General features: G+C 34.9%; 1 protein-coding gene across 4 annotated transcripts in view; it reads right to left on the bottom strand.

Moving 5' to 3' along the window:
- Nucleotides 1-3824: 3824 nt before the first annotated feature.
- Nucleotides 3825-15788, bottom strand: part of PCDH17 (protocadherin 17) — a 99252-nt gene continuing 87288 nt past the window's right edge. For all 4 annotated transcript variants that reach the window (XM_082700672.1, XM_082700674.1, XM_082700675.1 and 1 more), the window contains one exon: nt 3825-8568. In XM_082700672.1, the coding sequence (XP_082556798.1) occupies nt 7886-8568 (683 nt within the window). In that variant the 3' untranslated portion in view covers nt 3825-7885. The remainder of the gene's footprint in view (nt 8569-15788) is intronic.

Here is a 15788-nt window from a genome sequence, read left to right as displayed (position 1 = left end):
TGAAGATATATATACATATATAATTTTAAAATGGGAAAGTAATAGATGATTTTGAGATAAAATTATGAAATAAGAATGAGTTTAAGAGAATAGCCACATGCAAGCCAGCTATTTGATACTATAATGTTTGATACTACAAATAGAGACAAAAATCTAATTTTAAAAGGGAAAGGATAACAGTTTAAAAATCTTATCTGAAACAAATTATTATATTGAAGACAGTCTCTCAACTGCAATGTATGAAAGAATAATATAAAAATATGATTTAATATTGCTAAAGAGATATATGGAGATATACAGCAAATCAATAAAATGAATGAATATTATATCCCACCTATTTGAATTTAGGTTTTCAAGATATAAACTAGTTGATTAGTGTTAATAGGCTATTAAAATTTATTTCTGGACCTCTTGAAAATAAAGTTGGTTCTCTGTAAATTGTAGAGAAGTAGTAAACCTTTTAGTAAGTTAAATTCAGGCAGAATAGAACTTCACTTTTGATTAACTGAAAATGACTCAGATAACACCTGCAGTGTCTCTTTTCATCTGATCATTGAAGGAGCCAATGATACAACATTTTATCCATTGTGGATGTGGTAAGTCATAGATTAAAAAAAAAAAATGTGTTGTTCATCACTTAGCCATATTGCTACTGCTTAAATTCCTTCTCACCTTTATTTTGTGACACTAGCTTTTGAAAGTAGTCAACTCTCATGCTTGTCTATGTGCATATTAATCCCATATATATATATATATGATAAATTAAATATATATATATATATATATGTAATATTTTAAATGTTTCCTTAGTATTACTGGAGTTTATGTGACTATTTAAAATAAAGCAATTATTTATTAGTTTACTATGTGCCAAAATTCATGATTAAAGGAATTTAATGCAGCCTTACAATTTTTTCTATATACCAAGTTCACAGAAAAACTAATATCCCATAATATTCATTTAGAATAGTTTGGAGAACTTACCGCCAATGTTGTGAACCAGTTTTATAGATAGCAACAAAAACTTGAGAGCAATCTTAAGAAAGGCATGATTCTTCTGATGTCTTTTCATTTTCTTGGAGACTACAATCCCTATTCTCTATTAATTATTTAATACTGTTATGAACTATTAACATAGTTCATATGCCTGTCTACTTAAAGGGAAATGCATATCACTGAAATAGTTTAATTTTTTCAGATAATGAATTTAAGATACTAAAGGCAAAAGCTATTAAATAGGGCAAGACTGCAGAATTCACAAAATCTGGAACAAGAAGAAGCGCTGCACCCTCTTTTAAGAAGAACTTTTAAGTTTAAGTGTGGTTTTAGGACTTCCTAGCTACTTGCCCTTGGGTAAGTCCTTTTACCATTTTGAGTTTCAGAATCCTTAATTTTTTAATATCTTGTGAATTTGTGAAAGTGCTGTGAATTGGAAAGTTCTTGACAAACGGAATTTATCAGTATTAATTTAGGCTTATGTAATTGTTCTTTTATTTGGTTGGCCTTATCCTGTAAACCCTTAGGGAAGCAAACACAATTTTCATACAATTACTGAATACCAATATTTAAAATATATATAATGATTATCTGTATAAGGTAAACAAAGACTTCCAAATTTGGTTTTGTTTGTTATTAGTGATCTTTGAAAAATATTATGAAAGTAGATTTTAAAAATATAAATCATAATCAAAATGTAGTTTATAAAATGATATCAATAATATAATATGTATCCAAAAAAAAAGGAGTGGAACAAGTAATAACTTGGTCCTCTCAAAGTGAAATGTTTTACTTGAAAGACAAAACCCAAAATACCTCTCTTGACCTAATGGGTGGTAAGTCAAACTCTGTGATACAAAATTTGTAAAATCTCACTAAAATCTTCCCTCTTTCAATCAGTGCTTGTAAGATACTCATTACCATTTAAAGTAGTTTGAAAAAATAAAGTTATTTTTTGACAACTCTTTCTGAAATATTTGGTAATTCTTTCTGATACAATAACAGAGGCTGCACCCTCTTTTAAGAATACTGAGAATTTAAGTCCTAGTGTACAATGGGTTGTTTAGTACTATTAGTGTCTAAAACGAACAGAAAATGATATATTTCCTTAGTGAACCATGTGCAACCTTCTTCAAAAGCACGTAATAAAGAGTTTGAGGATGGTCCATTAACCTGCTGATCAATTTCTGTGTACTATATTGATGCTATAGTGACCTTTAAGAATTCATTCTCATCATATCCTACAAAGAATTGTTCTGTACCCTTGTCAAATAATTGTATTTTGTGGGCATATTTACTTAAAAAGATGTAATCTGAGGGACTTAATAGCTTATTGACATGATGTAAACTTGTAATATGTGTTCCATTCATGACTTCCTTCTAACTGCAGCATTGCCATTAGGGTTCCTCATTTGGGTGACTTAGAGTTCCCTCAACCCTGGTCAGATGGTTCAGGAGAACCAATTAACAGCTTGCTCTACCCTCACCCTTGAAAGTGATGAATGACATGGTAGACATATGGTTTTTGTTATTCTTAAACAAGAACTTATTTTCGTTTTGAAAAATAAGTAGTGTCAAGGCAACATAAGTTACATTCCTATGTTAGTGTATATCACAAACTACAGGTACTCCGAGGGCAAAATCATTGTCTTCTGCTTAGTTCTTTGAACTTAGGATCCTTGTATAGCACTAAGTCGTGTTCAATAAAAAAGAAACAGAATTCAGCAAATAAATGAGTAAAAGAATGAATATATAAGCCAGTTAGTCTATCCCAAAAACCTAAACCGTAAAGATCTTCTGTAATGTGGAAAAGCCATGCACACTTCTTCTTCTGTAATGTGGAAAAGCCATGCACACTTCTTTGATACGTAATGTGCTGTTAAAAGAAAATTAAGATAAAGAAAAATCCAAATGGGCAAATTGTTCTGTTTTTTTTTTCTTTTTTTTTTTTTTAATATTTAGGAAATGCCATTCACTGAGAATGAGAAAGTATAAATAAGGGGTATGTGGAGAAACTAAGGGAAGATGCAAACAACCCAATCCAATTTATATAAAGAGCAAGGTGTATTAGAACTTACTTATTTGTTTCTCCCACAAGACTGTGACCCAGGGACCACTCCTCTGTTTACTCTCTACTTCTGGGGCATAGTAGCCAAGGGCAAACACACACTAGCAATTCAGTAGATGTTTGTTGAATGAGTAGAAGGAGAGGCTTATTATTTTAAATACCATGATAAATATGTATTGACTTTAAAATTTTAATTTATTTTGTGAGATTAAGAGTCACATGGCTGGGGGGAGGGGGTTTGGGAGAAGGGGGTGGGATTATGGACATTGGGGAGGGTATGTGCTTTGGTGAGTGCTGTGAAGTGTGTAAACCTGGTGATTCACAGACCTGTACCCCTGGGGATAAAAATATATGTTTATAAAAAATAAAAAATTAAACATGCAAAAAAAATATTAAAATTTTAATATATAAATATCTGTTTTCATCAATCATGTATGAGAAAGATTTTAAAAAGGACTTTTCTGAAGTCCTTTTGATTCTCATACTAAATTACTCTCAAACAAACTATAGCTATGAAAAGCCACAAGTGTCTAGGTCATGACTCCATGGTAATCATTTGACCCGTCACCTTATCGAAGCTATCTGAAAGACTGTTAACTTGATGAGACGTAGTGATGTTATTGTTAAATAAATTTTTAACAAATCTTATTTTACTGGTAAACAAGTAACTCGCTGAACAGTTGTGATGGAGCGTCCCTGTGGTACACAGTGTATAAGACACTACTTCTGTGTTAACGAATTCAAGGGAAAGAAACGCCACTATTAGTAATAGCTTTTTATTCGGAGTCCTCATTTTCCAGATAGGTCACATTAAACACAGCCATTAAACAATAGCATTGAGATAAATCCATACAATGTATGCTGCTTTTGTTGTTGTTGTCCTTGTTCACCAATTGCTTGGTGCAGCTAAGAACCTTATGGAGTGATGGGGTTGATACATGGGAATAGCCAACCTGCAGAACACTGGGGCCAGGAAAGTCAGACTTTAATCAGGTCTCATTCAATTATGTTTCAAATCAACACATCTTGATAGCCAAAACTCTCATTTGAATTAATGCTGTGATAAATGCTGTCTGTTGTCAAAGAATATAATTAGACAATAATGAGTGGGCATATATTATGCCAGACCTCAGTCTACTTGTTGACCTCAGCAACTTCTACTCCATTAGGCAACAAACAGCTTTTAACCTAGTTCAAATAAAGCATACTGCTCTATTACTACATGACTTTTTTTTTATGGTGTCATTTTTTATATCGAGCACTGCCTATATACTTTAAAGGGAAGTCATGTTTTACAAGATCTCGGGAAAATGAAACAAAGTCAATTTCCCAACCAGGAATTCAATTAATTCATGGGGGTGGTGAGCCAATCCTTATAGATGGCCTGCAATAAGGATAAGTATGTAAGGTTAAGAAATAATATGAAAGCATTCTTTACAATTGCATGATATGTCTCTTTAATGTTTACTTTGGTATAGGTATAACTAACACTGATTCTCACTACTTTTAACTTTGATGAAAAGATCTTTCATTAACATTTAATGAAAAGATTGTTGTGTTACTGATTGTTTTTAGTTCACCAGTGAACAGTTTTTAGAACTTTTTGACTTTCTTACAAAAATTTCTATAAATTCTTATTCTGTGCTTGACTTCAGTTACTGAAAGACCTAAAGGACAAAGTATTATCAAATTATTATTATTTTTTTGAATGTGTGGGATTTTTTGAGGGGTTAGTATTTGAAGGATGTGAATTAAGACAATTTTTCCGTATTCTGAATTATGCCAAAACTGCTTGAAATATCACTGTTTGATCATGCATCACCCCTCAGAGCAAGTTGCTCTCTACAGGGGTGATTTTGGCATCTCATAGACTTCCACAGAAGCCAAGCACCAGAGGTCTGTGATAAAGGCAGTCGTCAGCCAAATGAACAAACACGAGATTCCCTCAACTCAACTATAAAAGCTCAGAGTCCTGACTGCTGAATTACCACCAACTTGTAAATAAATAATCACTACTAAATACAGGTAATGTGTTAAACAGCTAACGCTAGTAAATCACCAGTGACAGAGCCTAAAGGTAAATCCCTCACACATTGGCACAACCAATTCTTAAAATTTTATAGTGTTTTAATGTCTTCAGACACATATAATAAATTGAACAACTGGTTACTCAGCGTTAAGAATGTTTTAAAAATAAAGCCTACTCTCTTTGTTGATTTCATTTATATACTGCCTTAGATTGTACTACGTGGCTATCTGTCTAGTCAGAGAGAGGAAACACTTGGTAAGACTAAATGGAAATTAGTTTTCCATCAAATTTCAGCTATCAAGCTAAATCAACCTGTAGTCTCCTGGCAAAAAATAACATCATATAACAGAGACAACACATTTCAGATACATAAATTGTCCAAAATATAGAGAGTCAATTAGGTTTCACGTGTACAAGATCCCTTCTTTTCTAATTTAAACATTTATGAGTAATAAAAACCAAGAGTAGAGCTTTGGAAAGGCTGTTACTAGGAACCAAATACAGTTCTCGAGAGAATAAGGCTGATGGGAGTTGTCCACTCTTCCCTTTCAGAGCTGTTTTGCAAATGAGGTACAGTCTAAAATCTTGACGACATTTGACAGAAATATTTTCAGTTGAATTTTTTGAGGTTTAAAATTACAAAACTTAATTCAGTTCAATGTTTGTTTTTGCTTTTGCTTTGTTTTTAATATAATGATTTTATGACATTTATGCTGTTTCTACACTGGCTTGGTGGCCAGAAAAGAAGGCACAGAATTCTCCACCAGTTTGCAAATAACGCGTTTTTCTGCTCCAGTGCACAAACAGCCTTTATTTAACTCAGCACCACATTTTCTAAGGTATGGGCTGGAAACTGTTTGTCATGAAGCTGTAAAATGCCAAAAAATTTTAAACGCTGAAGGAAAATGTCAATCAAGGCATTTTCCCATCTGCTGCTACTTCTGCAAGTGCTAATTTTGTTTTTCCCAATTCCTGAAATTTGAGGTTTCCTAGCCTCATATGGAAGTAAGTTTGAAACTTGCTAAATGTCACAAGAAAAGGTGTAACCAGATGAAGGAAGAGAAGGTGTATTGTTCTCAAAGGACACCAATAAAAAGAGGCAGAAGAGTATTGAGAAAAAGGAAAAACATTTTGTTAAGACCCAGACCTCTTGAAACACACTACACAATGCAAGGAACCAGTGCTGGTACCACACATGCATTAAAGCATTTCTCATGGTTTTGAAATATAATGGGAACACACATCTTGAACCACTTAAGATACTTTTGAGAAACCAATCAACGTTATGATATCTACATAGGCAGAAGCTGGATGTTATTGAAAAAATGTGAACAAGTTTCAGGTATCGGTACAAATGTAACTCTTGTGATTTAGCGTGACTTTAATAAAAGCTTCTACAAGGACTTGCACATAACCATGACTGACGGATGTCTTTTTTGACCTTTCAGTTAGCTCCATTGGCTCACTCAAACACATTTTGAACAGATTATGTACTGTAGTACTTGGTAGACTATACATTAAACAAGAGACTCTGCTCTGAGGCACTGCTTCCCACACTCCATGGGGAAAAGGAAGCAGGAAAAAACAAAACTCATAGAGTTCGACAGCTACCGAGGCAACACTTGCCATTTACAATATAAGCCCAAATATTTTTGCAACACAACTATATATTAATTTAATAAAATACACAATATAGCTCTTATACACTCAACAATTTGGCTCATATGCACTGAATCTGCAATAAATCAATAAAAATATGTCATTTGATGTAAACACATTGAATTTCTTACATTTGCACATTTAAATGGTCATGTGATTGGTGTATGCCTAAGACAGTTTCACTTTCCTGAGCTATTTTAGTGTCCACAAATGAAAAAAATGTATTAATCATGTTAATTTCCTCTGCATATTATCATTCAATGGTAACTATTTTTCAGGTCAAATTTAAAACATATCCATCATTATTTGTGTGTTTGTTGGACACTAAAATGCTGAAGAGGCATTTTAAACCTTTTAAAATTTCTTCTCCATTAATGAAGTGAATTAGTCTATGTGTGTGCAGGACAAATGGACTATATCTTTTTACATTTAACTTTTATACGACATGAAGTGTCTTACAAATGACCAAGGTTTTTTTTGTTTGTTTTTTTTTTTGTTTTTTTTTTTATTTTTTTTTCGACTAATGATATGGAATGTTCTTTGTGTTTGTATGTGTGGCAGGTAACTTTATACAGAAATGTTTACCACAAATATGTGTTAATGTTTGGTGTAGCTTGGACTACTGCAAGGTCTTTTCGGGACTTTAAGTAGAAGCCTGTGGTGACTGCTAGAAATCCACCACAGATCACAAATTATGACCCTGCTTTGTATGGGGTTTATAGGTAAACAGTTAAGTCAGCATAAATCACGGAGGACAGTCTTAAGAGTGATCAGAAATACTTCAATTCTCACACTGCATACCTTCCTAACAGATTGTCAAAAGGTAACTCGCTTCCTCATCCTCCTTTTTCTTCTTTCTTTTCTCTTCCTCTTTTTTCTTTTCTCTTTCAGCATCGTTAATTCTGTCCTAATATAAGTTTGGTCAAAACAAAACCATTGTTATCTCTGAAAAAGAAACAGCAGTGAAAAGAACATACTTGTGGGCACTTCAGATGTTCACTAAAAGCCTTAAAGCAGCATTGGTCTTTCTTCATCCCTGTAAAATGGGTTGTCACCAGGAGGGATCATTTTTAAATCAACAGGAGAGACAAGAAAATGCCAATGCTTTTTTTTTTTTTTTTTTTTTTTTTTTTTCACTTTCTCACAGCCACAGGGTCATTTCCCCGGCAGTCCTGCAAAAGCTTATCGATTTCTCTCACGACTTCCTCCGCATCCACCGATTCTCTGCCCAGATCCCTGGTCGGGTGGTCGAGCTGCTCGAGAACAGCACCCATCTCGCTGGAATCCCGGCTGGCTCTAGAATGCACATCTGCAAAGACCCTTGCCATCTGATCGGAAGCCATGAACGGAGGGTCTCTTGGTTGCTTACTGGGTGACAGATACTGACTGTCAGTGGGCAAGTATTGGCCGCTTGCTTCGGCCAGGGCTCCTGGTTTTGCTTCACAGCCATCCAGCGAGCCTTTTGTTGAGGTGCAAGGCTCGATGCATGCCTTGGTTGGGCTGCTTGATGCTGAGGGGACCTCTTGGAGGAGAGGGCTCAGGGCACGTTTGGCTTTTAAATAAGGTTTAACATTGGCAATGAGAATAGTGTGCTCTCGCTTGTCTTTTCCAAATGTACAAAAAGTCTTTTTCCCAGTGGGATTCACAGTTTCGTAAGTCTCAGTCTCAACATTAGCTTCGACTGTGGGTACAAAGAGATTTGTGCGGTAATCTGCATTTTCAGCCTGATTGGCTGCAGGGAACTGTGGCATCCAACACCTGTCAGAATGACCAAGCACTCGGCATTCATCTGTGCAATTAACACACTCTTCTGGTTCTGCAAAACAAAAAAAGAAAACAGCAAATCCAATCATTAGGGTTGCTTTTAAATTTCTACTGAGGCTGTGATCAGCTCTCAGTGGGCTTGTTTGACCTCTGGTCTCTTAATTAAAAAGGGAAAGAAAACAATAATTAAAACATTTCAGGATGGTTGCATAAACCTGCTGGTTGAGACAATGGTTTTATTTAAGTCTTTTCTCTAGATATTAATGAATTCCCATAGCCTGGGAAGAAGTAAAAAGTGGCCATTGGAGAATCATTCTCAGTAGAATAGAACATCACTGTAAACTAATCTCCTGGGGATATCAGTTAATCTTTGTTCTGTATAACCCATCCTGGAAACAGTGAACTTCAAAAAGGATTACCAGGATTAATTTTTCAAATCAAATAATGGGGTAAAAACTAGATCGCATACTTCCAAGTCCTAAGCTGCTGCTTTTTTTTCCCCCCCATGATTTGTCCCTATTTGCTTGTAATTGTTATTTTGGTGACAGTCATGAAATAAAAGGTTTCCTTTAAAAACTACTTTTCCTACTGAGAGCAGAAAATGGAATTTTCTATCAGAATGTGTTATGAATAAACTTGTCAAAAAAGTGCACATTCCTATTTTATTAGATATGGATATAGATCATATAATCAGTTTTCTTCACTCCAGCTTTTTGTTTTTAGTGTAAGTAGGTGAAAATGGATTTAGTCAACAGATATAGTTCAGATGAATGACAACTCATGATTTCCTATTTAAAGGATAATGTTTTCTGTGAGAATGTTTGCTTCTCTCTTTTGCCAATAGGCATAGAGAAAATCTAAATAAAGCATTCTTTAATGATCCCTATTTCAAAGATGCTGAACAGAAAATATGAAAGAAAATTCCTTGATTATGACAACAGCTGTGTAATTCCACCATCCCAATATTTTAAACTATAACTTTGAACTGCATCTTCCCACTTGTCCCTTTCATCTACAAATGATTGTTTCCCTTAATGTTTAATGGTTCTTTTTAAATCAGGGACTTTTTTTTTTTCCAGGAGAGGATATTTACAATTCACCTCTGTGTGCTGGGAATAGAATTCCCTACACATTTAGGAACACTTGGGATAGCCATTTAATTGATGTGAGAGGATCCCTACAAATTCACAGTGTCCTGTGCAGGGCACAATCCTCCCCCCAGCCCCCGGCCACAAATACGTGAGAGGTATTTAAAATAGAAGGCACTGAATTTAACAGCACTGGTAAATTTATACAGTTACTTTGTAAAGTCATATATAAAATCTGAGTTCCTATTTAAAACACATAATAATTCCTTATCCAAAAAAGGAAAAAAATAAACCACAACTTGATTTATTTCAAAAGGTTTTAGAATAAAATCATTTCTTATGAAATTAAACTTTTTTAGAAAGGAGTCAGAATAGTGTCTTGACGGAACAAAAATACTGTGGTATTTCATCCCATGTGTCATTCATACCTGTGAAATGTTAAAAATGATTTCAAGTGGCTTGCCTCTTTTTTAATTTTGTCATGTTTTCAAAAAATATATTTACAGATGAATGAATGAAATATGTTCAGTTTATTATGCACTATAGGTAAGAATGGTGAAAGGCAGTCTCAAACTGAACTCAAAAACTCATACCCCAGAGACTCAAATACTATCTGCGCCTTGGAAGATTGTTAGGCAGATGGACATAAAGAGCAGCAGAAAAATCTAGACATAGAGATTTTCTTGAAAGACTTCCTGTATGAATTTAAAGTCGAGGAGACATTTAAAAAACAAACAGATATCAGAAAATTTTAACATCAGGTATTTGTTTTCTTTACCTATTCTGAATGGGGATCATAAATATAACCTCTACAACTGTGTCAGTCTGTGTTAGAAAAGAAATATATATCATTTCATTCAACCAATTTTATCCTCCAAAAACACAGTAGAAAATTTCAATATCTGTTGCATTTGATAATACTTCTGTGCCTTTTAAGGTCACAACTTTAAAAAATAATATTTATAACCCACATATTCTTTTTGAAATATGCTAACATAGTTTTATATTCCAATATTGACTAGCCTTCAATTTCAGCAATTTGGGTAGCCTGACACTGCATGAATTCAATACGAATTTAAGAAGAGAGTGAAAGAGACAAAATAATGCAGATGTATGAAAGTATAAATCGACCTTGAATTTGAAACCATCAACATGAAATGATTGTTTGCAGTTAACAGCTGAAAATCTACAGCTTTTTACTTGACTCCTTTATGTCACAACCTAGGGAGCAAATTCTAAGTATTGATCATGACACATTATAAGCTGTTCACCTTCTGATTAGACTGTAATTTTGACGGTAGCGGTTCCCAGCCAGTGAAGATAATCTAATGGATACTTTTGCACAAGCAGCAGAAACTGTGACCAAAAAGTGAACTATTACTGCCAAGGGTCAAATAAGAATTTATGAGAAAGTAAAATTATTCCTGAAGGAACATAAATAAATAGATGAATAGGTAGGTACAAAAAAGGGAATAGGTAGGTACAAAAAAAGAGGTAGTGGAGCACCTGGGTGGTTCAGTGGTTAAGCCTCTGCCTTCGGCTCAGGTCATGATCTCAGGGTCCTGGGATCGAGCCCCGCATCGGGCTCTCTGCTTGGTGGGGAGCCTGCTTCGCCCATTCTCTCTCTGCCTGCCTCTCTGCCTACTTGTGATCTCTGTCTGTCAAATAAATAAATAATATCTTAAAAAAAAAAAGAGGTAGTATATAATGAATGACTATCCAAACATAAACATTAACAAAATGAGAAATGTAGAAAGAAAAAAGAGGGGAGAAGGAAAGCTAAGTGAAGGGAGGGACAGAGGAGGCAGGGACAGTTGTGCAGGAGGATTTCTATCATATGTAGCTTCTGTTATATATTTTTAAGATCCCCTCAATAAACTAAATATGTATCATAAAAATAATAGTGTAGAGTATCTTCTCCAGACCTGGAGCTACAAGGTCAAACTCTTTCCTGTGCCTTAGGGACAACAGATCTCAGAATAGGTATGTTGAATTATATGCCACAGAAATGAAAAAGAAGCAAATTATGTAGACAGCAGCTATTAGCATAGATTGGATATTTGTATCAGAAAACAAATTCAGAGACCCTGGATAGAACAAATCAAGGCAAACATAATGGATCCCAGATTCACTTTTTTTCTTCTGGACCAATCTGAGGTTACAAAGAGATTATTTATGCCCATTTTCACCCTTTCCTCAATATAACATGATGACCCTTTTCATAGCATGCACAATTTGCCAAAAAAAGATAGCATAATCCAAATGGTATGCGGATGAGAAACTGAGAGATAAGCATACTTATAGTGCACAGAGAAAACAATTCTGAAGGCCAACAGCTGGGATTCTGGGTAGTTCTGCCTACAGGAAAAGTTTACAGTGTCTCAGTTTTAAAATATATGATTCCTTGAAGGACTATGTGACAATCTGATAAATTTAAATCCTTGTTTAGTATTAAGAATTTTCTATATACCTATAGTCACATCTATTACACAAGCTCTCAAAAAGAGGGATCTAAACATACTCATCTTAATTATTTTAATTTTCATCCTAATGTATATTATATTTTTGCAAAAGACATAAAGTCACTCAAATGACTCTAGCACTTGCAATTCAGCTGTACAATAAACCACACAAACACACACACATACATATATAAACGTTTATATGTGTGTGTATGTGTGTAAAAAATGAGCTTTCAGGCACCTGGGTGGCCAGTCGATTGAGTGTCTGGCTTCTGCCTTCAGCTCAGGTCATGATCCCAGGGTCCCAAGATGGAGGCCAGCATCTGGCTCCCTGCTCAGCAGGAAGCCTGCTTTCCCTCTCCCTCTGATGCTTCCCCCTATTTATGCCCTCTCTCTCTCTGTCAGATAAATAAAAATTTTTTTTTTTTAAATTGAGCTTTCTACAGGATATAGACCAAACAAAATTTTAAAACTCAAATGTATAGGGGCGCCTGGGTGGCTCAGTGGGTTAAGGCTCCACCTTCGGCTCAGGTCATGATCCCAGGGGCCTGGGATCGAGTCCCGCATTGGGCTCTCTGCTCAGCAGGGAGCCTGCTTCTCCTCATCTCTCTCTCTGTCTGTCTCTCTGCCTATTTGTGATCTCTCTCTCTGTCAAATAAATAAATAAAATCTTTAAAAAAAAAAAAACAACTCAAATGTATAACCAATGAATTCCTGAAAACTAACTATCAGCAATTGTCATAAGAGAAATACAGATAAATCAAACGCACAAGAAAGTTCTACATTCACAGTTTAGGAGATAACATAAATACATATAAAACGCACACATATATCTACACACATTTTATATATAAAACATTACATATAATGTACATATGCAGGTATAAATCTTTTTATTTCAAATCTCCAAGGACATTTTCATCTTTCCCTTTGCCCTACCGTAGGTATGAAATCCATGATTGAATCAACAACTTGACTACCCCTGACTTTAGAATTCTATGTAATTCAAATTGATTTAGACATAAAGATGTCTGAAATCTGCATATGCATATTTGCTGACATATAGGAAAGCTCTGTCTTTTTAACCTAGACTAAGCAGTTTAATAACTTAATCTTGGCGATATGAGGCAAGCAATCATTTGGTGCCAAAATACTCCTTCAAAGGAACTGTCATTGTGGAAGTTACACTTCTGTGAGGAAAGAAAATATTTAGGTAAGACATCAAACTACCTGCCCTTACATTATTGGGTTTTAGCAAGCTTTCACAAAGGTGTCCATAATTCAATGTTTACCATGTGATTTTCACATTGTAACATCACCGTATCATTAGGGATGCACAGCCATTTCTACAACGGGTAAGAAGAGCCAAAGAGTACTATGCATAAGATTAAAATTTGAAGCCAAAGCACTGTTTAAATCAGCAAGGACTACTAAAGATTAAGGGAGCCTTAGCTAAGCATGTTCATTTCCGGAAAAGTCAGGAGAAACAATCCTTGTGCGTTATGACTCAGTGGTGTTCACTACAAAGGGAATGTGTCAAGGAGCCAGTCTCCGTAAAATTTCATAGTCCAGAGTAAAACTACCTATTTATTCTAGTCTCTCTCACTGTCAGGCAGGAATTTATCACAAATCAGAATTTAAGCTTATTTTCCCTGTCTTCAAAGTGCTTTATTTACCACACTACCCAAAGAAAGATACTTGGCAACTAATTTGTTTCTACTTAGGGAGCTATCAGAAAACATAAAAGGATTTCCTCCCCTTAGTTTCACTTGCTTGCTGCCTCCAGAGCCCACATATTTGTACAAAAACATGCATATAGTTTCTAGCTTAATAGCTTCACATATGCATCTGATTTCATTTTTTATAATGAAGAAATAAACATCTGTGCCATAGAAATCCGAAAACCAAAATCCACAAGTCGGGGCATCAATGAGGAAGTTCTAAAATGCTATGGCTGGGGGGTAAGGGCATTTGAGAGACAGGGAATTTGCTCTGCTTTTTGACTGTCAACAAAATGGTTTTATTTATGCTTTGTAAACAGCTTTAAATAGGAATAGTTTTGTTCTTTTAGTGTGGTGGTTGCTACTGTTTCTAACAGCATCTTAAAATTAGAGTTGTTTCCAAGTAGACAACTCTATAAATGGAAGTCCATTTTTTATTTGTTCTCATTTTTCTTTTTTATTTCTAATTTACCTCCTTTCACCAGCATAAGCTTTCATAACACCTAATTAGCTGTCTGGAAAAGCAAAGAGCAGGCACCCATCTCTATTTATGGCTGGCACTGGTATTTTGGAGATAAACTCTACAGAAGCTAAACTAGGGACCTATCAGATTACCCACCAGCAAATAATGACAAGCCAAGACCTTCAACTGGAAGTTTCTGGGTACCAGTTTTCTACTGAAAGATTTTACTGGTATAAGACCAGCTTGTTTTTGCTGTCTTTTTCTGTTCTTCAGCACACACTCTCCATTTCACGCATGTAAACACTCTCCCTCATGATTGCGACAAATTACAACTTAATCCAAATATATTTGAACATGTCAGATAAAAAGTTATCGATGCTAAAAGAGAAATCTCATCAGAATACAGTACAACAGATCTCTAATAAAATTTTCCTTGCAGTGAATTGACATAATTCACACGAATTATGTGAGCTGACACTTTTCTAACATAAACAATTCTTTCTTTTTTTGGTGGTTGATTATTATTCACTTGCTTTACTTTACCATTTTATAAACTCGTTATACTTGTTATGATGAGAAGGTGAATCATTCCATATAAACTGCACTTTAATCTATATTCATTCAAATTATTTCCATTTATGGTCTCTATGTCCCATTTACTAGCCCATTAGTTAAAAATAAACCTTCTGATTTCGCTCTGACTAGGAGAGGAGTAAAAATTTCACTTTCAATATTACTTCTAGAGACAGTTTTGGAAAGTTGTCTCAAAACTTTTTTTTCCCCTGTGTCAGAATAAGAAAGAAAGGAGCACATTACAATTTTATCACATTTTTTTTTTTCGTGCTAATGTTCACATGACTGCCAGGCTTAATTTTAGCACAATTTTTAATAAGCTTGGTGCATCCCTCGTGCAGAGAAGAAAAAGGAAAGGGTTGGGGAAAATGCAGCATCAGAAAATCAACCACTTTACTTCAGCTAAGTGATCTTTTGTCTGTTGCTTTGTATTTCCCATGCTGCTTGTACACAGGAAGCTCTTGTTTTACTAATCGAATAACTGATATGCCAATACACACACATATAGGATGTTTTTGCTTCTTTTATTCTTTTAACATAAGGGGGACCATGTCTCTTTTTATAATATGCTGATGTGCTCATCTTATGAGGATGCCTGTTTACATGGGCAGCAATACAAATGATTAAACACTATATATACAACTCCAGAAACTTAAAATTACTTCTTAATAATTGGCCATAAGGAATCAGAAATTGGAAACACAGTTCCCATAGTAAAAAACTCTGAGAAAAATGTGTATGTATTTTTAGGTTGATCCACTGCCAATCAGGCTTTCAGATTTTACCTCAGTTGTGAAATACCATTCTGTCTGCTTTTGATAGGTGGAAAGCACATTTTGAAGAGGAAGTTATTATAATACCATCAAATAGTCAAACCGTGGTAGCTTTGAAGTAGCAATCCTCTAGCGTGCACCTGCATTGCACAATGCTTTCCAATGTACTGCCACGGCTGCATTCAGACACAG

Source organism: Mustela nivalis (genome assembly GCF_964662115.1).
Source record: "Mustela nivalis genome assembly, chromosome: 15".
NCBI classification, from domain to species: Eukaryota; Metazoa; Chordata; class Mammalia; order Carnivora; family Mustelidae; genus Mustela; species Mustela nivalis.
Note: the sequence above shows the minus strand (reverse complement) of the source record. Positions and strands in the feature narration are given on the sequence as shown.